Here is a 26,493-nt window from a genome sequence, read left to right as displayed (position 1 = left end):
GTCGACACTTAACCTAACACAAGGGGAGAAGCAAACGATTGTACGAGACTTCACAAGGGGCAAATAAGCTTCGACAAAGTCGCGGAGGCGAACGTAATCGGCTATGAGAGCCAGAGCGTACTCTGCCCTTGAAGAAAATCTGCCGACTCGGTGGTCTTTTGCCTTCAGCAACGTGCGGACCGCAGAAAGGTGTGGAATGCACACCCTCGTATACGCCTACCTGCGCTCTGTAGAGTGCCGAAAGGTTTGTACCCGGCATACAAACGCACGAATTCTGTATACAGGTTGCAGGACATTTGCTTCATACTTGAGCTTTTCTTACTCTTTTTCTGACTCGGGAAAGGAGTGGCGAACTGGTTGTGTTTGTACATGTACGAAAAGGCGGCAGCGCACAAGAAGACACGGACGGAGACGAAACGAACTGCTCAACCGTCAAGCCGAGACTTTCGGTCGCGGAGGGCCACGCGAAGCTCGTGCACTGCGTAGGCAGAAGACGCTCACACGCCGTCACACAACCTGAAAAAGGTGGCCCCCCAGCGTTACGACGTAAAAGTCGTGCTCCCAGGTTGGCCGACCCGGCGGACACCCAGCAACGTGAACGCGGCACAAAACGCATGCAGACTTTTGCTCAAGGCTCAAAGAGTGTAGTCTAATTCCTTTAAAGTGCGGAGAAGTGTATGTCACCCAAAGTGGGGTGTGTGTTCACGATGGGTGTATTCACGACTCTCGTTGCAGTTCGGCGTCCTCTTTACAAAATTCGTAGAGGGATCAAATACATGAACAATAACTGCATTGTCATTGCCAAAGATACTGCAAACGAATTCTTGAATGCTAAGCACTGTCAAGACAAGTAAAATGGGTATTTTTTCATAAAAGAATGTACTCGTATGTTTCAAAAATTGTGCCCGAAATAACTGATGTCAGTGCATCCATGTTGTCTGTCTACTTAAGTATAGAAAATGTCACATGAACTTTAGAATTATATCAGTTTGAAACCAGCAAAGCAGTGCATGCCGCTCATATGAAAAATGTAAAGACCATGAAATGAACAAGTTGAGGACCAATATTTATTAAAACTTTGTCCTTCAAGAACCTTGTTTACATTTTTATTCATATGCAACAGCCAGGGAAAACTCTCAATGGCGCGCTGTCCTTTGTTACAATGTGTTACGCAGAAGCATCTTTCACCGGTCGTGTATTGTGAGTCATTGCACCGAAATTATAGTCGCAACACAGAGCACACATAAAAAGCAGGAGTTCTGCAAAATATACACTCTAACTTTACACCCTTTGGAGTGCCCCTTCTGCCACACATCATCGTCATCTGCCTTGATGCGTTTCATTCCTTGAAAACGCCGCGCCCGCTAATTTCCTGTCGGGAATGTTATCATGCTGATAACGCGCACGCCATTCGTTACTAGAAAGTACCGGGCTCGCAGCGTTAAAGAAAGGAAACGCATCAAGGCAGACGGCGATTATTGTGTGGCAGAAGGGGCACTCCATAGGGAGTGTAAATCTGTAACTATAATCTAAGAACAGTTTACACCCTTTGGAGTGCCCCTTCTGATAACGCGCGTCAACTTCCGGCAGCAATGACGGCCTTTGCTGTCTTTGGGGCTGTTGCATTCAAATGTTTCCACTGTAAGCTTTGTCGTCGTGTTTCAGGCTCGTAGTAGTGGCACCATGATTCGTCCCCGGTCACAATCGGATTAGATGAGTCAAGGCAGCGCCGAACCTCTCCGTCTTCTGTCGGTGGTTCAAAATCTTGGGCATCCATCGCGCACACAAAAGCCGATAACCGGGATGTTCATGAATTAGGGTGTGAACCGAACCGCGACTGATGTTCACACGCTCTGCCAGTTCATCGATACTTATCCACCGTTCTTGTCTAATCAGCTCATCAACATTTGCAATTATGTTGGGGGTGATTGCCGTTTGCTACAACGCTTCACAGTGGCCAATGAAATGCAATCTTCAACGTACAGGGCAGCCATACGGCAACTAATTTCTCTTTGGGAAACATCTTCAGCTGTCAAAAACCTCCCGACACCGCGCTGTTCAACTTTTGAAGTGTCCATTATGTCACGCAACCATGTTCAACCCAGTGTATGAGAGCATTAAGGAACATTTTTCCTCGCACCTGCGTGTCACCTGCCTGTCACTTATTCTGGTTATTCAACCAGAATAACGCCAGATTTTGAATCATTAATTGATATATGCATAACGAACCACGATCCCAATGATGTTTTTTCGGGAATTTGCTCACCTCTGATTCAAGTGATCATTTGCCAGTATTTTTTTTTTTTTTTTGCCACGACATGAGAAAAAAAGGAGTTTTCGATGTCAGCTTTCTTTCTGTCGCCACTTTAACGATGCGAATATGAGTGCTTTTCGCTCAATGATAGAGAATACAGACTGGTCTAAAGTGTATACAGGGTGTCTACCAAGTTGGCATTTCCAATTTCCCTGAGTTTTCTAGGTTTTCCCTGAGTGCCTTTGCGCAATTCCCCGAGTGGTGCAGAACAATGTTTTATGTCAAGACAGGCTGAAACCATATCGCGCGATGCTGTCACTGTCTAGTAAGCATATGAAAAAAAATTTAAAAACGACTTAATGCAATTTGAATACTAAGGAGTAGTGGTTATGTTATTCAAAAAAGAATAGAAGGGAGGGTTAGTAAAATGCACAGCAAATAAAATGTCTTCGAAAAAACTTTCAAATCGAGTCGGACATTCTCAAATAGTAATAAAAATGAGATGCATACAGAAGCAAATATTTTCCAATATGACCTATTTCTATCAACTGATAGCAAGCTCAGTGATAGGAGGCCCGAACTTTGTCACAACTGAGATTCTCTTTCAACAGTCGTAAGTCAACCTCAACTGTCCTGACATACTCTTTAAAGAGTTTATTTTGGTTTGGATGAGGGACACCTGCATCTCAGCATCCGCCAACACTTTTTTTAGCTCAAAACGGCGGCAGTATGCTTCCTTTCCCGTTCATTCTCCAATGCGTAGGTCCTTTCTGTTCTTGTCCGCCTTCCGCCACTCGTTCGCCCCACGGACCATCTGAAGCATCTTCTTGGTCAGTTGCACAGTCCCTGTCCAATTTTTCGAACTCCTTAGGAGCCGCGAGAACGTCCGAAAAATCGGCCGGTTGGGAAAAAATAAATGCATGTCATTTACTCCCCTTAAGGGCTCAATCCGCCACAGGCACATTCGAAAACACTCTGCAGGCCTGTCGATGCACGTATTAGGCATATTGGTGCTCGTACTGTCACAGGAAATACCGGGTGCACGCGTGTATAATTAAGGAATACATACTGTGTGCCGTGGCAATAGCCCCTCCCACGCTTGTTATGCTTCACTGCAATACTTTTGCGTAAGCTTCACCAAGAAACATTTCTGTACAGAGGCAAAGCTGACTTTCGGGAACCGGCTTTATGCAACGCACCGTGCTTTCCAAGCATTTAAGACAATCGCGAAGACCTCACAGGCGGAGTCCGTGCCAGTGCTGACAGCAGCGAATTCCTTCAATAAAAAACGCGGCACCCAACGACAAGAAGCCTCATAGCGAACGTCGAAGCAGCTAGGCCTAGCGTTGCCGCAGTGGTGGCTACGGCTGCCAGCGGATCTGCGTGCGAGAGCGCCGGTTCGAGGCGGCGAGGTAATCAAAATGGCAGCGGTGGTGGCTTTGATTAATTCCCTTTTGGACCTGCGGTCACGGCAAAACGACTGGAAACTTGGACGGTGAAGAGTTCTTGCGTCCGATATTTCAGACGTTCTGATACATTGACTCTATGGGGTACGTGGTGGGGCCGCGAAGCCTTCCAAATTATCGGGAATCCCGAAAGTCGGTCGTTGACTGTACACTGGCAACTCCTCCAGCTGACGACAAGGCGTCAAAGACGATTGATTACGATCCCTGTCTGTTACTCGAGCCAGCGTTACCTCGACTTTCGACCCTTTCAATAAAATTAGAGCTAATTTTTTCCTGATAGAGGCACAAATTTCCCGAGTTTTCCCTGAGTTCTTCCAGACTACTCAAAATTCTTGAGAATTCTCGGTTTTCCCGGTTTTCCCTGATATAGTGAAAATGATCCGAATATTTCGTATGATACGTTTATTTAGAAAGGCGTGTTATGATGCTGCTTTCCCATTACAACAAATAAGGACCTACACGAAAGCTAGGAAGCCGTGGGTAACTCGAGAGATGTATAAAAGAATGCAGAAACGTGATAAATTATTTGATACATTTATTTGGTACAGGGATCTTGCTATACTAAGTGAATACAAGAAAATGAGAAACAAGTTGACTTCAGAACATGTTTTCCACGGTATCAAACAATCCAAAGAAATTATGGAATGCAGTTCGCAGGTTAAAAGGAACCGAGTATAACACAAACCCGAATACTCTAATGTTTGATGACACTGAATACAGTGAAACTTCCTTGCCCAATAAATTCAATGATCACTTTTTACTTGCTGATGGGTCATACCACTCTGGTGGTTCATTACTGGCATCTGATAAATTTCTAAACCACGAGACTTCTAATTCTACCTTCCTATCACCTTGCACTGAAATGGAACTGTTTTCCGTTCTTAAGGCTTTGAAAAAGGACACTGCAACAGGGACTGATGACATAAAAGAAGCACCAATGATATATGTTGCTGATGTTGTCTCGGCTCCATTATGCCATATCTGTAACAGTGCTTTCGCGAATGGCATTTTTCCCGATTCTATGAAAATTGTCAAAGTGATTGTATTGCATGAGGGAGGCTCTGTCGCTGACGTAAATAATTACAGACCGATATCCATACTACTTCTTTTCTCAAAAGTGCTGGAACGACTCCTAAAGTGCAGGCTAACTAAATTCCTAGATAAAAACTACGCCCTTGTGGACCAACAGTTTGGCTTCCGCAAACAGATCTACTGAAATAGCACTTGTTAAGATCAAAGAAAAACTCCTCAGTAACACTGAGAACAAACTATATACGGTTGGTCTTTTCCTGGATATTAGAAAAGCTTTCGACTCCATTGAACACACCATCCTATTCAATAAACTGTCATACTACGGAGTTCACGGAGTGGCCCTACAACTGATTCAAGATTACTTCACTACCAGACAGCAATACACGTGTTATAATGGGTTTTGTTCACAAAAAATTGCACTCTGTGTCCCTCAAGGGTCAATTTTGGGCCCACTATTCTTTATTCCATACGATAACGATATTGTAAACATACAGCTTACTCCAGATATAGTCTTGTGTGCTGACTACACAAGTTAGTTTTCCTCAGGTGACAGTCTACGTGTGCTAGAAATTACAGCTAATAATTGGTTAGATCAACTTTTAGTTTGGTTATCAGCGAACCAGCTACAGTTAAACGTCACTAAAACTAAATATGTGGTTTTTAAGCCGAGAAATAGGCCTGATGACTGCTTTTTGTGTAAGGTTCAATAGTTGTGTAATCGAGCGGACTTCAGCTTTTAAATTTTTAGGTGTACTTTTTGATGAGAACCTGAGTTTTACACCTCATGTAACGAAGATTCACTCTACTATTTGAAGGTCAATAGGCATATTGTTTAAGATTAGATACCTTGTTCCTACTTGGTTGAAAAGCCGGCTGTATTATGCTTTAATTCAGTCCCATCTTAGCTATTGCCTGTTGCTATGGGGGACTACATTCCAATCAAACTTGGATCGACTGATATGTCTCCAAAAGCAAACAGTTCACTGTGTTGAAAAGCTTGGACCCAGCGATCACACGGCACCTTTTTTCTTGAAACATGGACTTTTAAAAATTAATCAACTACACGAACTTGAGCTCGCTATATATATACGAGGCGAACTCGAGAAAAAATTCACTCATTTTTTATCAAAACTACCTAATACAATTACAGGCATGACCATATTAGAGTTCCATTTTGCAGGACCAACTACGGTAGAAAACAACTAGCATACTTAGTCCCCTCCGTCGTAAATGCACATCCTATAGCACAACCACTACTGCGCAAACTTCAGATCATTAAACTGCCTTAAAAGTGCTATGAAAAAATATTTGCTTTCCCTTTCTCATTGACATTGTGCTAATTGGTTTCTTGTGTGTTTTATGAATAATTATTTTAAGTCTGTTTCACACTGTGATTTTTTATATATATATATATATATATATATATATATATATATATATATATATATATATATATATATATATATAATCTAATATAACTTTCTTCGTATTCATATTACCTTGTTGGACCTAAACTGTTACTACTTAGAAAGTTGTACAATGAATCTTGTATTTAATGCACGTGTGTTTGTAATGTATGCTATGTATGTGTAATACACGCTATTGATATGTGTATATACTATATTTCATGATATGCCACCTTACCGTTGAGCAATGTATGGATGAAAGGGCCTTAGTCAGGCAGACAATGTTTTGCCTTTAGCCTTGCCATCCAAGATCTTCACTATGTCTAAATCAATGCTGAATTAAAAAAAAGCTGTAGGGTGGAGGGAGGGTGAAGTGACGCGAGAAGGCAAGCAAACCCTACTACCATACGACGGCGGTTGCGGGGAAAGCGGATAAGCTTCATGGTACGGTACAGCACGTTGCTGCTATTTCTGAAAAATAAACACCATACAAATATGTCAGGCGGACAGACTACGCAGGGCGTGCAGACGCAGAGCCGCATTAAGGCGCACCGCAGGGTCTAGGCGACACTACGGAAGCGGTCGACCTTCCAATCAACATTTCTGGCCCCGCCGCTAGTTTTGCGGCTATGGCATTGCTAGAGGCCGTGGATCCCAACCGGGGCAGCCGCATTTCGACGGGGCGAAACAGAAAACGCACGTGCGCTTAAAGAACATCGCAATGCCAAAATTAATCCGGAGTCCGCCGCTACGGTGTGCCTCACACTCCGGCTGTGGTTTTGCCGCGTACAGCCCCATAATCCAACTGAAGTTTAATAATTCTGTCACAATGCGGTGTGCCATGTGAGGCAACGACTGTGTTCAACCCTCTCAGAGGTTATGAAAGATGGCGCACAACAACGCCTCAAGCAAATACCTCTCCCTGTGTGTTCTGTGTACTACGCAGACAAACAGCAATGGTGCCATCAACTCACCACTCTCGTGTTAGACTAAACATTGAAGAAATTACGCTTTAGCCGTCAACATCACCGCTAATTATCATCAATCAAAGCACCCAGCACGTAATGCTTCGCTTACATCGATTCCCACATAATCTGCCTAATTTCTTGCGCTGCCGCCTTTTCAAATAGCACATGCGAACGAAAGCGCTGTGCCCCCCTGCAGACTCATCAGAGCGACGCAGCGCAGCTTGGCACCAGCGCACCTGCAAGTCTCCGGCGCCAAGCACCAGCGCCATGCTGCCGGAGCAGAGTCCCACGGGCGAGAACCACAGCAGCATGTGCGTGGCCGCCATCAGGGTGTTGCTCAGGCTGACGAAGACGTTGAGCACCACGTTCTGCTCGTCGCGGAACGCAGACAGCACGAGGCCCAGCAGCACGGAGAAGCACAGGACGCCCGTCAGGTTTGCGTTCTCCAGCGACGTAAACACCGGGTCGGGGCCCGGCGAGCCACCCTCTGCAGTTTGCCGCGCTGCTGCCCACGCTGTGCTCCTGTCCTGGTCTCTCAGTTCATGGATAACATAGCATGTACTTTCAGATTGCCTATCAGTTACATTCCTGGCCAGTCTCTTCCCACATGGGATAAGATCAAGCTTATCGTAACTGTGCCGTTTATCGAAACTTTCAGCTGGTCTGCCACAAAACTGAAAGCCTGCTTGATCCTGCGTGTACACAGGACACAGCTGAATGAGGCCCCTTGTAGTGAAATTGGGTTTCATGTGATACCGCGCACCACCAAGGTGCCTTCCCACGAGAAGCTCGGAATCACTTACCACTTCGTCCCGTAAGCGCAATTTCATCAGTCGTGTCCATCTGCACGGTGAAGAGCTGAAAGCACGGCACATATATGGATCAGCGTCTACTTGCGTGCCTGAAGAAGTCACGAACATCGCACTCGTTTTCTAGGCAATAAAAAAAAACGCTTACGATCATCGGAGACCAACTTTTAACAAAATAGGCGCTTTTTACACTAGAGCTTTGTTGTTGTTGTTGAGTAGGTGTAAAGCCACTGAGTGCTCTGCAAACCAACTTGGCCTTGCATTTTATAATCCCGCGTCAGCAGTTCTTTCCCTCTTCGCGCTTATTCCGCCTGCATCACGGCAAATGAAACATGCGCGTGACGGATTAAGTAGACGCATCACTTTACATCACAATCTTATGCCCCAACCACTGGCACACGTCGGAAAGCTTCGGCACGCGCTGAAGCGTCAAAAGCGTCTGTCGGGAACACGGCGAAGCGTGACGACGCGCAGCGATTATGTCTACTGCCGATGCTAGAAGTTTGCCAACGCGAGGCGAAGCTGAGCCGGCGTGCACCAATAAGAGGCTGCGACGTGTCGCAGGCGTCAACCAATCGGAGGCTGCGAAGCCTCCGGCTGCTATGCCTATGAGGGTCGCCCATGCGAAGGCGCCGGCACCAACGATCGTCCGAGTTCTTTAGACACACGACGACAGTGTTGTAATAGTAGGCCGACAACGACACGACCGACAACCGTGGGTTGTGGCAGTGCGACGTGGATCCGAAGCGACTTCGAACGACGCCGACTAATCCAACCTGCCCACTTGGTTCCGCCGGGGCTCAGTGTGATCGTCTGCTAAAACAGCGAACCGAATCACGATTGCCGCAACGTCTGTGCTTGTTGTATGTGTATTTTGTTGTGCTCAAAACAAATGGAAACGCGTTTACGAGCTCCGAAGTCTGGATAATCAGCACTCGCCTATCGCCGATGTTGTTTACGTTACGCATAGGCCCAGCGCATCCATTGAGTTCGTAAGTGGCGAGTGAACGAACCCAGCTGAGAAACTGTCGAATGAAAGAATTTTCAGTTCCGTTTGGTGCTGCAGTGATTTAAAATATGACACTCCTGACTTCGTGTGATGTGTGATGTGGTGAATGAACCGTGTGGAATTTGGGGTGGTCAACCGCGGTGTCTTTCGTGTGGTGTCGGGAGACTCACGTTTAAGGAGTAATCTCTGCGCTGTTTGCAGTGGCAAAGATAACTTTCGAAAGCGAAAGACACTGGTAGCCGAACTATGGGAAGTACTTCCATAATCAGCCATGCCGCCCTTTTCAGCTGACAGTGCGCTCTTCTATTCGGCATGTGAATCCAGTTCAGTACAAGTTCACTATACTCCTTCACTGACTTCTTTCAAGTGCATCCGTCTTTTGGACTAGTTGGGGATAAATCGCTCGTGCAACACTCGAGAACACTGATGCACTGAAGCATACGTGACGGCGCAGTCATGTTTGAGTCAGTGTGTCCCTATGCTTGAGCACTGCAAAAAGAAGTTATCTGTTTGCAACCTGCGCACCGTGTGCAGTGCATAGCAGGACCTGTATCATGCAAGACCTATGCATGTAGCAGCGTATACCAGGATTGCTTCGACGCCTGCTTCAGAAGCAGCAAGTACTGAGTCAATGAAACTGTAATTGATTTTTTATCTCGCTTTTTGTTTATGGAAAGTGTGGATGGTGTGAGTGCATTGTGGGGAAGGTGGAAAGGTGTCATGAGTGTTTTGTGCAGTCGATATGCTTAAACTGCTGGAATGCCTTTAGCTTCTACTAAAATGTTTATTGCTGCGATACTACAAATCATAGGACAAACATCTACTCAAAATCAAGTTCCTAATGTATCTGCGCAGAATGTGATTAACAACGTAATACTTCCACAACAACATTATGCCGATGCACAGCATATGTGCTTAAAATAAATACATTCCATAAAGGTGAACGACTGGGCCTACAATAACACTTTGTAGCAGCACTGCAAAAAGTGCTGCCATGCATATCAGCCACACCAAAACTGCTGCGTGTCCAACCTACTTCCTCGGAGGCACCTCTACAAAGACTGTTCGGGCCATTCCCATTCTGGGTGTAACATTCAGCTCTTCTCTCAACTTTTCCGCATATGTCACCAGCACTGTATCTAAGCACCGGCCTATTCTTGGGTTTGTGTCCTGTGTCTCCCTTCCGTGATAGCATGAGTTTTTCCGAGCACTCTAGACTTCTGTCATTGTGTGACGACTTGAGTACTGCTCATAAGTATAGTTCTCGTACAAAACTCGCGATGCTAACAAACCTAAGCTTGTTCAGCGCCGGAAAACACGCACCCTCTACTCCCGTCTTTTCGGTTGTCGCAAGCTCATGCCAGCCTATAAGGATTGCCTCAAACCTCTCAAGTGACACGCCCTGCAATACCAGTGCATTGCACTCGTCTATTCTGCAGGGTGCTTGACGGCTCTCTGGACAGCACTCATATTTCTTCTTCAGTTCGGCTGCATAAGTGGTCAGCACAACCTGAGCCCCATCACGCCTGTATGGCCCGATACCACAAAACTCCATGATCATATCTGGCATAGAGAGCTTTCTACCACCCCTCCCTGGCCATTCGGACTCCCCTTCCTTGCGACCAGACTGAATTGGCACTCGCGTGTGTTGTGCACCCATTGACTGTGTGCGTGTGTGATTGAGCAAGTGTGAGAGTGCGCATGTGTGTGCACGTGGAGAGGAAGGGAGTCTTCTGCACCCTGCAAATTCCTGCTCTAGGTGGCTGGCTATCAGATGCTCTAACATACATGCCATGTTACCCCTATTATTATTATTATTATTATTATTATTACCACCACCACCACCACCACCACCACCACCACCACCACATTCATTGTGTTGAAGCCAACGTGACACATAATTCAAAATATTTCTAGAGCTTCGTGCGCTCTCACTCTTCTAAAAGGAAAAGATGTACGTCTTCTTGATGAAAATAGTGCTGTCTCGAACACTACTGATACCTTTGCAGAACATTTATGTTCCCTATATGGTGTGAAATATACTTCAAGTAATCTTGCTTCTCAGTCTGGCACGGTGTGTACGCTATAAGTCAATGAAAACCTTGTTTTCAAGTTTATGAAGTGCCTCAAACGTTCCCTTCCTTGTGGTTCTGATGGTATTTCTTCCACAGAGCTGAAGACGTATGCAAACATACTTGTTCCCTGTTCTCACAAGCATCTTCAATAGTTCCCTGAAGTCTAGTACGTTTTCTAGCACTCGGAAGGTAGCATGGACATTGTCCGTGCACAGATCGAGTGCTAGATGTGCAGTTATTAACTGCTGGCCTATTTTTATCCTCTGCAGTGGGTCAAAGGTACTAGAATGGGTATTGGATTCCTTGCTTTCTGTTAGTGCTAAGAGCATTTTAATAAATAAACAGCACAGCTTTGTGTACCGACGACTTAATACAATTTGAGACTGCCAAAAGTGTTCACCACTGCTTTGACCTCCAAGAAGACATTTGTTCACTCTCGAACTGGTGCAGAAACAATAGGTACGCTTAAATGCTTCCAATACTATGGCACTAAGTTATATGGGGAAAACACACCATGTGAAATTTTCATACACCCTACGGGATGCTTCACTCCTTGGAGTGGACACAATGCTAAGCTTCTCTTCACATACGTATTTACACAACATGCCCTTCACGCTCTTGGAATTGCATGCCGTATAGTGCATGATTTCCACTCACCTGTTGCGTTTCTGAAATTCTGTTGTTTGCCTTCCACCATTTGAGTATGCCTCTGTAGGAGCGGGTGCAACATGCAAATCTAATTCTTACCTCATTGAACGCATCCAGAATAAATTGATGTATATCTTGAAGCACCACTTTTGCCATACCTCAACTCGCACCTCTAGATTCAACACTTAATTAATCACACCTTTTGTTACTGTATAGGTGGTCCATGACATTATACATTCCCTAAAGCTTCTTGATCATATGCACTTGTACGTGCCGTAACAGTATACCAGGCAGCATTCCACATTCATTGCCTGGCCTTGTTGCAAGATTGTGCTATATAAGATTTGATTCCAAAACACATAATAAGAACTGTGCCTGTGCTGACATATTTCAGAGTTCACTTCCTGTGTTTTGTGTATCTGTAGATAATCATGTATGATTAACTCCCTTTTACTCTTCCTCGTTTCCTTTTTTCCCTATTTGTTTCTCTATCTTGCATTTTTTTTGTCTACCACATTCATGTTTCTGTACATTTTGTCTCACATATTGCTCGTTAAGTACACCAGTATGAAGGCTCTCTAGCTGTTCCTGGGCAATATATAAACATTTTAATGATTGATTATTATCGTAGTATAAAATCGTGCTTTTTAAGTATGTACTAGTATATTATTTCAGTGCAGTAGCTTTTGGTGCAATTAAAAAAAGGGCATGAATTAATAAATTGCAATAATAATAATATGCTATGTGCCTGATCATATGCATTGCGCTATTAATTTCTTCTGAATTTTACTAATGGTTGGCCACTGTATCCAGTGTTGTGCAATAAAATAATATGTCACAGCAATTATTGCGTGCCTCACAGAACAAATTGAATATATCTTTCTCACTCAAAACATCATAGCAGGCTGAAAACAATAAAATGGTATTTTTTGTGTGTGAGATGACGAAGTGTATAAATTGTAAAAATTTTCCACGGCTCGGGCTATGGAAAGAAGAATGATGGGTTAACGTTAAGGGATAAGAAAAGAGCAGATTGGGTGCAGGAACAAACGAGAGTCCGTTCTTTACGTCGCGAAATAGGCGGTCCGTTCCATAGCATTCGTCCGATAGCCGACGACACGGAATGATTGACAGCAGATATCACGTCACAATTGACGTCATGGCATTCGTCACGGTTCAAATCAACCAATCGTGTGCGGCTCGGCGGAACGGAAGCCTCCGTTCTATTTTGGAACGCGTACAAGATCGCACCCCTGATGTATGCAAACCGACGCGCTTGGCCCACAGATGAGATTTTCGACGATTGCCGACATTACTCGCCGCTATCGTTGCGATTGAGTCTGCATCATTTTCACCCTCTTTACTACGTGACAATATTTCCAACACAGATTTTTTTCAATTATACTTTGCACGCCTAATTCTTACATAATTGGCTGTGCAATGAGCTACCAAAAAATGAAATGGTACAACAGTTTTTGATATGATATGGCATCGTGGTGCAGGTGTTTGCAAAGCGACCTTGCAGACAGACGACGCGCGAGCGCTGATGTGCATATTTTGTGCACTATTGTTACTTCAAAAATAAAAACAAACTGTTGCGGCAGGTGTACATTCATTATTCAAACGTGTTTTTCATAACTGAAAGAGCATACAGATCATTAACTTATTGTTTCAAGCTTAGTTTACAGCAGGCTCTTTTAGGCCAGACTTTGACAGATGAAGACAAAATAGTCCAGCAACAGTGCGCCGCTGCCGAGGAGCGAGCTTCGGCGCGCGTAAGAGCTTCTGTCCAGTGGTTGCGTGCCCTCTTCCTCCGACCGACGCGAAGCGAAGCGTTCGCTTGTCGGCGCGCGCCGAAGCTTGCCGAAGCGTGCCAGTGGTTGGGGCATTAGTCAGTGTTGAACGCGCCATCCGTCTGTCTCTGTGCCATCGTCTGCGCCGGATATAGCGGAGCTGCAAAGCACCATTTGGTGCACGCGTAGTTGACCTCGGAATCGCAATTTTCAGCTATACAGTTCGAAAATGTGCACACACGCTGTGCGATATGGCCGAGACTATTCGTTCTTTCCCTGCTTTAAATAAGGCGACGAAGAAGGCTGTCAACCAGTCATAACCAGTTCATTGCTTATTAAGTGTTTCAAAATTTTCGCCCGCCTACAGTTTTGCGTTCGCCTAAAATTGGAGTAAGTTAAGCCGCTGTGCTTTTCAATGCATGCGGGCTGCACTCTTGCGAATCGGTTTCTTAATTTCTTACCTTTGTACCGAATTCGCATTGTTTTAGGACAGTGATTTCGGCGAGTTGGTCATGGCGTGAATGCGGAGAAAATCCGAAGAAGCGGAAACAAACGCAACTCCTCTGGTCTTAGCTGAGTTTTTGATTTTATGTTACCTAGCTTGACAGGCGGTGCCTTCCGGACTGTTGACCTCAAGTCGAAGTTTGCGAGGCCGGAAATATACCAATGTCCCATTCATGAACGATAATAGTGGTGCGTTTTCATAAGCGCTCAACCTGACAATGCATTGCATTCGTATCCGATGTTGGTGGCGGCCAAACACAGGCAAAGCTAAAAGTTTTGTGAATGAGGAAAACGTACCGTGTACACGTGCGCCGCGATGATGTTGGACGGGAAAAGGTTTCTGCAATGAAAACGAGAGCCTCCTTTTAAAAAATAATGTAGTGTATAAGGCTTCTTCAGGCAAGCAAACTAAATTGACTCGGCGAACGTCACTCATGTCGAAAAGCGGGTTTACGCGTGAGTGAATCGTAAGGAATAGAATGTTCAACTTTGCTTAGTAATTAAAGCACGTACACAATGTTTCTGGTATTCAATGTTGCCTGCCTAGCCATCGCTACCATTAGACTGTTTTCAATGTTACACTGAGGCATACTAGGCATACTCAGGCAGGCAGACTAGAATATAAATACTTGGATGTATACATGGATATAAGTGTCACTGTTAAAAGATTATTTGAATTTGGTTAGGTGCAGTGTAGTAGCACTTATTTATCGAGATGAAAGTACGACAAATTATTTGAAGCGTTTGATTCCCGCTGTGATGTGACGAAACAAAAAAAATTTGACCTTACGCAGAAAAGGCCTCAAGTACGTTCTGACCAAAAAACGTATACCCAAAGAAAAAGATTCATGTACAAAGTCCCACGAATCATTGAGAGCACGTCGAACCAAAATTTAACAAAAAAAATTATTTCTGCGCGAGATGAAACTGAAGCGAAACAAATTTCTTCGTCCACCGCTGGCGAAACCAGAATAGAAAAAGTTTCAGGGTTCGGTCGGCTACGTTTTGGAGCAGTTCGCATCTGCTCACTGGTCTCGCATAAGGTCACAACTGTGTCGTCACACTAGATGAGCTAAGCTGCATCAGAGGGGTGTTACACGTCAGCCACAAGATGCCAATATAAAATGTGCCTCCTAATTTATGCAAGTTTATCGGCACGAGTGCTTGTGCAAGGCTACGGGACGCTCATGACGCCTACATTAGGCTGCGTTATCTACGCTGTCACTTGTGGACTTATGCATGCAACCTAAAGCCTTCCTCATTTCGTGCACACTGAATTATTGCTTGACATTTTGGCTATACGTATGTCCATCGCACACCGATGTTCCCAGATATAGTTCCCACTGATGTTCCCAGATATGTTCCCAGAATAGTTCCCAGATGGATAGTTATTCCCACAATATATAATTCATCAAGTCAATTTGCTTCAGTGCATTTGTGGTCCATTGCCTTCCGAATGGGTTTCTCGGTAAAGTCTGAAGGTCATTTTGAACACTTTCTTTGTGCCGTCTAAATAAATATACTTGAGGCAAAGCGCCCCTTAGAACGTCCTAAGCAGGTGTCAGATACACCTGGTTGACACCGTGAACATATATAAAAGCTTTAGAAAGTTGCCGTCTCCGGTTAATGTGACCCTTCTTTGTCCCTTGTGTCGTGCTCACGACCGACCGACCGACCTGATTTGATTTCAGTGTGGCTATGAGGGATGCGGCCGGGAATCAGGTGAACCTGCGTGTATTCGTGCGCAACGCAGTACACCCACTGAATTAACTGTGTCGGGTCGTTATGAGATTATTATACATAACGTTGCACTTAAATCCTTAATCACCACTACTAGCGCATTATATGTTACAACGGCTGAAACATTTTGGGCGACTTTCACGGTGTTAAGGAAGCAACTTCGGAGGTTCGATACGCTTTTCGCCGCGACGTGATATTTGTGCGGACACGTTGAGAGCTGAAATAATATTACAGCGCAGCTATTGTTGCTAACCGAGATGCTCCTCCGGCATACATGTGGCTGCGAGCTGTGCGAAGGTTGCGAGCTGACTTGGCGGCGCGTCGTGGATTTCGCTTCCGCACCAAAATGAATAATTTTTGCTGCCAGTTCGTGTGGGAAGACGCAACGAGAAATGAGAAAAGTAAACATTCCTAGCGCTTTGCCGATCACGAAAAACGTTGCTGTGGCAGCAGTCGCTCGCAGTGTTAAGAACGGCCAGCTGCAGTGCAAGTTTTGCCGGCCAGTTCCGACAGTGGCCGCAACTTTCCTGGAGCGCCGCCGCCAACCTCTAGCCACGGCGTGACTAAGTCGACTGTGTCGGGAACAATACGCGTGTCCTCCACTCTCCGTCGCTTCAGCTAGGATGCGTTTGACGAAGCAGGCTTTGTGCTGAAACCGCCACCGTTACGCTCTAGCCTCGTCGCCGTTGTGACAGAATGAGTTCGCCGGGCCAACTATTGTTACCGAACCCACCAACGCGGACCTGATCTGCTGTGAGTGGGGGAGTTGCCGCGGGAACGTCGTCGGAGACCTCTTCCCACGCGCCGACCAAGACGCAAGACAATGGCTACCCGGGCGCACTGAGAGGGTCCGCTCCGAGTTCTACGAAATTCGTGTGATATAGGTTTCGGACCGAGAACCTCTGAGTTTTATGCGTGTGTGTGTGTGTGTGTGTGTGTGTGTGTGTGTGTGTGTGTGTGTGTGTGTGTGTGTGTGTGTGTGTGTGTGTGTGTGTGTGTGTGTGTGTGTGTGTGTGTGTGTGTGAACCGTCCCGCGGAGAGCCGGCGTGTTTACGATGACTGGACGAACGTCCCCGCCACCTTAGAATCGGGGGAGGACCGCGTGTTTATAAACGGCTGTTGTGCGGATGCTCGGTAGACTTGTTAAGCAGTCATGTTAGACTGAGACACTCTCTCAAGCAGTCGTGTTAGACTGACGTACTTTCTTTCGCAGTCATGCTAGACTGATGAACTGCATGTAAATACTGTAAATAAACCCATATTCCTCGTTCTCGATGAGAAGCAGTCCTTCCCTTCATCACCGTCCTCAGCGTGGATAAGTTGGGCGACGGCATGGGCCAGCTACCTTCTACTTCATGCCGGACTCCGATCTTGACAACGGGTTACTGAGCCCCCAATCCTGACAGCGGTCGCCAGATGAGTTGGACCAAATGACTTAAACGTGTGGTTGCTGCGAACGCACCGCGGAATAAACAAGGCTTGGTTAGAGAGCGGAAACTACTATAGATGGTTCTTTTAAAAGCGGTACGATTAGGATCGACTATATGTAATTGTCCGGATTTATGAGTGACGCATACGAAACGATTGCTGAATTTCAGTCGCAAGAGAACAAGAATGTCACACGCAGTTTTCGATGGGAAAGAAGAAAGCGGATTACAAGAAACACACTGGGCGTGGGGCGATCGCCTAACCACGTTCAGAGACCTCACCCAACACTACAGACTCGAAAGACGCACATTCCCGCCACCACACGATAAATTGAACAGGAACGAGGCCGTAACTTTACGCTTGCTCCAGACACAGACCTACCCTAGCCCCGCTATCTCACAACACTGCTATCCGCGTTTATATCCAACAGACGCGTGTAAAACATGCGGACAGAGAGCAACGCTGCGACACATGCTCTGGGAATGTGCCGGCAACAACGGCAATCAAACAAACTCCGTTCGCGACGCGTCCATAATCGCGGCCGTTGCCAGAGTAGGAGAAGGCTCGAGCTCGCTTCTTCCCGATGCCGCGCCGGATGCGGGAGTCGCCGGGGACCTTCTCCGTATAGGCGTCGCCGCCACTGGGAGGCGGCTATCAAAAGTTCGGAGCTGGCAGACCAGCTCTAGGCCGTCCGGCAAGCCGAAGATGCCGCTCGAGTCCAAGGACTTCGAGCCGTCACCTGAGGCCACCACAGCAAGAACTGCCGGACTATTTTTTAATAAAGTTTCTTCTTCTTCTTGCGTGGCGCTCACGTACCTCACGAAGTCCAGCAGTCGGTCGATGGCGACACTGGAGAGGCTCACGCTCGGCCTGTACTTGGGCGCCTCGACGTCCAGCCGCACCGTGTTTCCCGGAGAGAGGAAGGCCGCGAGGCCCAGCGCGCCGGCGGCGGCCAGGCACTTGCAGAGCAGCGACAGGCCCAGCGCGCACAGGCCGACGCGGCCCAGCGCGGGCGGTCGGCTGCTGCCCAGCGCGGCCACAGCGCCGGCGCTGACGAGCGGGAGGCTGACGCCGGACATCATGCGGCGGAACAGCTCGCCTGCGCGCGTGGCGATGTCGCCCTTCAGCCCGTGCCCGCCGAACGCGTCCGCTAGGGAATCTGGGCCACGGACGTACCAGACGTCACAAGTACTCACCAGCGGCACGGGGCAGGGCGCGTGAAGGCGCTGGCAGAAGTCGAACAACGTTAAAACGCACAGATCCAACGCGCACTTTGTAATCTATTTGACGGAATATGCCGCACACTTATGTTTACGCCTCACTCGTTCACAGGAATCGGGCGGATGCACGTACGCCGCGATGCCAGGAGAGCGGAGGCGAAGCTCGTCGAGACATGTGCGCCTAAAGATTCCATACTCATTTGTGTTACAGTGATCCGATAGCACAACCACGTGGTGGCCGAAATATAAGTCCGGAAAATCAACAAAGCCGTCGAATGCAATGCGCTATTCCCTGAAGAGGTCTTTGTGCCTACCTATTACATGTCACCCGTCACGACGTAACACAGTAGTGAACAAAAATATATGATATATATTGCACTTGGTTACTGCGAGCTAAACTGCTGGGAAGATTGGTGCTGCGCTCTGCCAGAATGGTAACCCATGGAACACACACTGCCCTCGTATTCTATTCGCACCGCATAGCCGTGCACATAATTCGCGTATTCCGAGAATGTATCACAAGGAAACCGTAACATCAACCACTGGGTGAAAATACAAAGGGGCGGGTTGGGCGCAATCGAGTCTTCCCTTCACCGACTAACTACGACATCGCGACACGCCATGTTTCTGTGGGCCTCTATTCGAACATGCGATTTCACGGCTTCGCGGAATACACGCTTCTCGTTCGTAGTACGGCAAATACCTTTGTAAGTTGGATTAGCCTGTATTTCTCTATCGTTAAGGACGCGCTTTGTTTATCTATGCAGCCATCGGCTGAGCGGCCTTGCCGAGAAAGCCTCCCGCCTACCCGGAAATCCGACGCAGACGACCTGTCGCTTGGTCCAGCGGTTGTCGGTGGCGCGGATGGCGAACCCGAGCGCCGCTCCGGCCGCGAGTCCGGCGGCCATCAGCGCCGGCAGCGGCCGGCTCCACACGCCGTCCACGCGCAGCTGCTCGGCCGGCGCCGCTTCTGGGGCGCCGAGTACGCGCAGCGTATCGTCCAAGTCTGTCGGGGCACACTTTTCGCAATAGCGCGAATGATTTAAAGCATCCTCGCGTTTAGCGAAATACCAACGGACACTGCTTCCTGTTTATAGACAGCTTCGATAGCGAGGCGACCCCACCTATTTATTCCAATTATTTTCCTCCTGTGTATAGCTCACCTACAATTGTCTCACATATCCCCAAGTTTGCCGCGGCGAAACCGTACTTGTCTAAGTTGCTTTATTGCGATAGCGATTATATACACTTCAAGCGAACTTTCGCCGTCGTCGTCGTAGCCGTGAGGTTCCGCATATACTCAGGTATATGTATGCTATATGCCACATATATTACATGCGGTATATGCCGGTTTTATTACCACACCATTCTATCACTAAAGTTGCTCATGCCAGGCCATACATTCGTGACAAAATTACTCCTTCAGATTTAAAAAATGGCAGCCCAAAAACAAGACATGAAAAAAAACAACGACAGTGCATGCCTTTCATCTTAAATTTTCTCAGACCTAAATACTAAAAGTGCGAAACAATAACTGAGCTCAAACCTTAAAATCATCCACTTTCATCGGAGCGGCTATGCACCACGTCCGCGATCTGTAAGAAAAATTCGCTAAGAAAAACATTAGCCTTTATTAATAAACTTAAATGAAATTGTCCGATGACAGGTTTCAAACAGAGGGCGCTTAGCACAAGAGCTCGTTTTAACTTAGATTACGTTTGCTTCAATTCATACTGCCAGTATACAGCTACGAGTGTGACACTTCGTGCAATATTCTAAGATGCTGCTATCGTATTCGCTGCTTTGCCCTTATGGCGAAACTGATTTTTTTTTCCTCTGTATGATCATTGCTAAGTGTGCCTTAGTCCACGAGCCTCTTCGTTTCTGGTCACTAAACACTCCTATATTGTTATCGTCATTATCTCACTTTTGGGGTGTTTTACTTGTCGCTTATTATTTAAGCGTCCCTCTGAACAGAATTTTCTCTAGTAAACTGCAAGTGGAACTGAATTCAACTGGTTCTACTCCGAATTGTCATCAAAGTGTGCGGGAGCGTATAAATCGTTTACCATATGGCCCCCTCAGTATATCTAAAGCGAATACAATAATTCACGGTATATAGTTGGGTATTTTTATGTAGCTTATCCTCTTTCTGGTGCGGCATCTTCCTAAGATGATTTCACATATTCGCTTACTGAAAATCTTCAGTCTCTTTCTTATGTGCCACGTTTCTAAAAAAAGAAAGAGCTAGATTATTCCACCCGGAAAATGCTGACTACATTATGCGGCAAACCTATAGCGCATAATGTTTTCCTGCTTTCTTTTATTGTTTCGTATAATAGCGGTTACCAAGCACGTTTCTACACCTTTCTCAATGTGAAGCAAGTATACTTCCTTCGGAATTTGGTCTTAGCCCAGCACGCTCCGTCTGCCGCCCCGCACAGTTGCTTGCCTGCTCGACGGCGCGCCGCCAAGCCTCACCGGTGACGAGGTGCCGCGGCTGCTGGTGCGCGCACTCCGGCGGGGAGCCCACGGGGGCACCGCTGCAGCGAACGCCTCCCGAGCCACCAGCGACGCCGGGCGGCGGCGGCCCGTTGCTCTGCGGCGGCAGACGCGCGCAGTTGGAAGCGGCCCGCGCAGGCTTCCCGAAACGTCGGCAGGTCGCAGCAGCACGAGGCTGCGCACGCCGTGGATGCTTCGCAAATAAAGCAGCGCATCTGATTTCGTCCGAGGCTCGGGATGAATAGTTTCCTGCTATACTTTCAGGTGTGCGCCAGCTTTTCATCAGTCGACCTCAACCTTGCCTTCCGAACTTGTTCAGCTAGGCCAAAAAGATGCACGCTATTCTGAATGCACTTCGATTCCAGCTTGTTTGAATTAATCATAAACACCAAGCATTATAGTTCAGCGTGTACGTTTTGTATATGATTAGTTGAGAACATTGGACAAAAAGCTGATAGATCTGCTCGCCGCCACGAGTTGGGCCTGGACAGGTTGCTATTACTTTTCCATTTTAAATGCGCGCGTTTGTGCGATGCGCGTAGCGTGAGTGAATACGCCTGACCACGCGGTGCTGTACGCATTCCAGTGATACAATTTAGGCTAGTTTGACGAGGTATGGATGCAGGAGCATGCCACTTCTCGGTCTTACGGGGCAGTGCAACACACGTGTATAACGTTAACAAAAGTCGAAAATACTATCGTTGGTCAACAGGCTTTATAATTAGACTTTTTTCTTGCGTGCAGTCAGACCAGAAAAGTTTATGAAACACGAGATTTGCCTGGGTACGTTGCCCCGAATTCCAAGTTTCATACTGTAGTAGTTCTGCGCACTACGCAGTTACCTATGTTACACTAGAAGCATCATGCCGGCAGCATTTAACATCTTGTCATGATGCCCGTGTCCTGCAAGACCGTACCTTTCCGGCGCCATTTTACTATAATAGCGATCATACGGACGCATCAGGTGCCGTAAAACTTTGGGCCAGCTGGTTCATTTCGGAAGCAGGGCAGCGCGCTAAAACAGGACAGTGCCTAACTGTATCCATCGATTTATTTATTTTACAGCGAAGCTATTTATGGCTACGGTTCCGTGCATTCTCTTGCGCTGTGTGTACAAAAGCCGTGGGCCGACCCATGAGATAGCGCAATACAGGGCCGACCCGCTACGGAGGTGAAGCAGGTTTCAAGCACTCCACCAACTTGGAAAAATAAGTTTAATATCTTGGGTCCAAATACGCGTAGAAGCCGTATCAGATACTTCCGCCCTGCCGTGGTCCCGCCGAAAGGTCACGTGTCACGGCGGCGCCGGTCCCGTCGTCCCCGCGATTGTACACAACAATCACGGTGGACCAGTTCGTGCCTTTCTTCGAAAAATCTGCGTCAGCTCTGCGCTAAACAGCTTCGCTGGTCAGCCACCTTCACAGGGTGAGTGGATCGTGATATTCATTCATTCATTCAAGATACCTTACAGGCCCGAAGAATGGCCATTGGGTAAGGGAAGCTTCAAAATATTACTTGGTATAGAGAACGTACAGTTTTAGAAATAATGCTTTGTTGATAATGATACAATGAAGAATCAAGTGTACACAAGCCGAAAGTCTCCATAGTGAAAAGACGAAAAATACACGCAAGAAGTTAAGCTAAAAAGATTATCGTTATCCTATACGCTGACGATACTAATGTCTTCTTTCTGGCTCAGACCTAAATGAACTTGTGCAGCAAGCAAATGTGTGGCTTGACAGATTACATATGCTTGGCTGACTGTAAATAAATTGACATTAAACGTTAAAAAAAAACCAATTCGATAGTATTCCAAGCAAAAAACAAAGCAATAAAGCACAACCCAAAGCTCTATTTCAATGATTCAGAAATCGCACGTAATAGTACTTGCAAGTTTCTGGGTGTACACTTCCGGCAACGGCATGAGCTGGTCTCATCCTATCACTCATGATCAAAATGAAAATGGCTAGATCCATAGGTGTTATTACCCGCATTAATCATCTTCCATATTCTGTAGCAAAGCAGCTATACTTCTCACTTGTTCATTCACACATCACATACTGCAACTTAGTTTGGGGCACGTGTAACAAGACCGATACAAAAAAAAATTATAATCATGCAACAAAAAGCATTGAAGCTATTAACAAAAAGGCAAGGTAGCCATAATAACTTATTCTGTTTTTCACGTAATGCCTTTTACCGAGTGCTATAAATTTAAACTAATGGTCCTTATCTATCATCGCATTAAACAAGCCTTTTTTTTTTCATTCAGCAATATATAGCTCAGCCGTGACATTCACTATAACTTACGAACAATCTCACTTGTTTCGATTAGACCGAGGGCACATTATGGCACTCAATCACTAGATCAGAAAATAATAGAAATACGTAACGGCTTTCCTTCTGCAGTGGAAACTGCACAATTACGCGGATCTGTGCACCATTTTAAAAAGAAAGTAAGATTACTTTTTGACCCGGGTTGAAGCGTTTCTTTTTTTGTGTGTGTGCGTGTGTGCGTGTGTGCGTGTGTGTGTGTGCGTGTGTGTGTGTGCGTGTGTGTGTGTGTGTGCCGGCGCTTTTTTTCTACGTGTGCTCGTATCCTACCCCCTGCGATGTCTACCTCCATTTGCTTAAGTGTACTTCATTACACTCCACTTGTAACTTTATGCGTGCTGTTTAGACTTACTTGAAATTTTGTTGAAGCATTCGCCTTTTGATTTGCTTATGTTCATTGATTATATTAACACAAGATGAAATGTTTATATTTCATTGCGTTTAATGCGAATGTTAGCATGTAATTGGTTAAAGTTTTTGATAAATTTATATATGCGATGTATTTGAAATGCGCTGTTATTTGTACGTCTCTTTGCCGACCTCACAGCTGACCCGTATCCTTACGAACCGGGATGTAGGCCTAGTCAAGAAACATGCTTTGTCTGTTTCCTTTTGCCTCATTTCATTGGCATGATACATTGTTGTATATGTACACATGTCCGAATAAACCGCATTTATAAATGCATGTTTATGTTGTGACGGAATCTTTCTTCGTGAGCTTCAGCTACAACGATATCGGAAAGGTTGTTCCACAAGTGGATGATACATGAAAGGGCAGGTGAAATAAAAGCGTCTCTTTTACCACAGATGCCCGTGAAGGCAAGGAGTTAAATGTAATGAGGGGAACATGCTGAAGTAACAAATCCAAGTTTAGGGCGAACAAACGTTAGATAAGCTAATGGCCCTACATTAGTCGAAGTCTTACGCAGGTTCTGTCGTAAATAGCTTCAAGACCGGGAGGCGTTGTCGTGGATGTTGTTGGTATGTGTAGTGCGGTGAAGGGTAGATGCCAGAGTTACGTCTAGATGTTTGAAAGAAGTAGCTTCATACACACAGTTGTCATTAATATAGTTTAATATATATATAAAAAGCTTGAATTCAAATGTTGGCGAGTGAAATACATTTCTTTACATAGTTATTTGGACTAAGCGACATTAGCCATGTGCTACGCCAATTGCTAATAAGGTCAAGTTCATTTTGAAATTTTACGTGGTCATCTGTACTAGTAATCACGCGGTAAATTATACAGACGTCGGCAGAAACGCGCGCACCTTGCACTATAGTGGTGCAAGATTGGAGTCAACAGCGGAGCTTGTGATACGTGGCTTTTACGTGGTTGTTTGATATAGCGAGGTTATGCTAGGTTTTGCTAAGTTATCTCGGCGGGCTTGACGCTGGAAGTTCGAGCAGTCGCAGGCCAGGATCGCTTTGTCGGCGACGTCAAGCGTTCAGGCGCCGACTCTCGCGTTCCCTGGACAAAAACTCTGGATTTTCGATTCGGCGTCGCCTCTTCTCAGCCGCAAATTCGGCGCGGTATTCCGGATCAGCTCGGCGGCGACGCATCGCTTCTCGCTTGGCAGTACGGCGCTCTTCCTGGTAAGCCGCTTCTTCGGGCGTCCGGACTTTCTTCGGTCTTCCTATGGCAGCAGCACGTACTGACGGAGTAGAGGAGGCGAGAGGTATGTCGCCGCGCCGGCTGTTCCGAGCTTTTACTCGCCTGTGACGCCACAACTACGCCCTTACGCGCAAGGGGTGCGAGGTAGGTGGTTGCTAGGCGACGCGAGGCGGCGCACAACTGGGCTGAGTCTTGGTAAAGTTCCACGGCGGAACTAAAAGCTTAAAGGGACACTAAAGGCAAATACGAAATCGACGTGGGCTGTTTAAATACCGTTTCAGAAACCTCACAACGCTTGTTTCGTGCCAAGAAAAGACTTAGCTTACTAGAAAATTGCATCTGAAGGGTCCGAATACCCTTTATAAGTTCAAATCTCCCGCCACCCAACCGCGGGAGTGGTGACGTTGCATACGCCATCACCACCCTTTGCTGCCGTCTGTGAGTAAAACGGCGCCCGACAGACGGCGGTACCGAGCCAAGACAGAACGGTGGATTCGCCGCTGCAGCTGCTTTTTGGTCAAGTAGCGCAGACCGTTCGGGCGTCCCGCGACATCACATGGAAGTTGAACTCTCTGCTACTTGCAATTTGTGCGAGTTTCGCGAGCCAGCAAAACTAGCTAAGCACTGCGCGATAACGAAACTACTGAAACGCGAAAACGCGAGCGGTGCATAGTCGAGTGAAAACGAAACCTTTGACCGCCCGCGTCGTTGTCAAGGGTAATTTCAATGAGTTATTTTTCTAAGGATGAAATAGAATAGAAATAGAATAGAAATAGAACTACTGCGGTGCAGCGGTGGCGTAGAGGTAGAACACCCGCCTCGCGTGCAAGAGGTCCGTGGTTCGAATCCCGGTGCCGGCAATTTTCCACCGGATTTAAAAAAAAAAAATCCGCGTGTTGATAAAATTGCACAAAACAGGCCTGGAGTGTGGCCTAATCCCGGTGACCAGAACCGGTAACGCACTCCCTCACCAGAGCAGGATTGGCCACCCTGGTGCAGTACTTGACCCACAACCTCCTATGAACAAATGGGAGAGGCCTTTGCCCTGCAGTGGGCGTAACCAGGCTGATGATGATGAAATAGAACTGTACGTACAAGTGGCATTTTATTTCGTCTTAGAAAACAACACAAGGACGTTTTTTTGCAACGAGTGGCTGAGTACTAGTAACGGAACTTAAAAGAGGACTGCTTTAGTCATCGACCAAGTACTTGAATGTGCCGGCAGTCTACTCATGTCCTGCATTTAACTCAATTTCTCGATCACTAAGGCTCTGTTCGCGATAATATTGACGCCTTATATATTCTCGAACCATAATCTATCAATTTAGCTTGACTGAATACTTGCCTTTAGTGTCACTTTAAACAGCTCCGCCGTTAAATGTGGTGGACCGAGGACACTGCCCTACGGCACACCAGAGGAAACATAAGGGGGGAGGAAACATTAACGGTGCACTGCTGCCGATTGGCAAGAAAGTTCCGGACCCAAGATAGCGAACGATGTTTAGAAATTAGTCGGCAGTAAGCTACGCGATCGAAGGCTTTTGAAAAATCTAGAATGCAGTAAATTTGCAGGTTTTTTGTCAAGGTTAAAATGTAATTCAGTTGTGAAGCCAAATAGTTGAGTTTGGCACGATAAACCCTTCCTAACCACACTTTGGTTCCGAAGAAAAAAGTTGTCGTGCTTTAAATG

General features: G+C 46.4%; 1 protein-coding gene across 3 annotated transcripts in view; it reads right to left on the bottom strand.

The window, feature by feature from the left end:
• Window positions 1-26,493, bottom strand: part of LOC142559771 (adenosine deaminase-like) — a 100,760-nt gene that overhangs the window by 64,637 nt on the left and 9,630 nt on the right. The window contains exons 2-4 of one of the 3 annotated variants that reach the window (XM_075671409.1): window positions 17,949-18,291; window positions 14,262-14,304; window positions 7,930-7,984 (exon numbers count right to left, since the gene is read on the bottom strand). In XM_075671409.1, the coding sequence (XP_075527524.1) occupies window positions 7,930-7,984; window positions 14,262-14,304; window positions 17,949-18,214 (364 nt within the window). In that variant the 5' untranslated portion in view covers window positions 18,215-18,291. The remainder of the gene's footprint in view (window positions 1-7,929; window positions 7,985-14,261; window positions 14,305-17,948; window positions 18,292-26,493) is intronic. The other 2 variants (XM_075671411.1, XM_075671410.1) reach the window with 2 other exon arrangements.

The sequence above is a fragment of the Dermacentor variabilis genome, chromosome 10 (genome assembly GCF_050947875.1).
Source record: "Dermacentor variabilis isolate Ectoservices chromosome 10, ASM5094787v1, whole genome shotgun sequence".
Classification (NCBI taxonomy): Eukaryota; Metazoa; Arthropoda; class Arachnida; order Ixodida; family Ixodidae; genus Dermacentor; species Dermacentor variabilis.
Note: the sequence above shows the minus strand (reverse complement) of the source record. Positions and strands in the feature narration are given on the sequence as shown.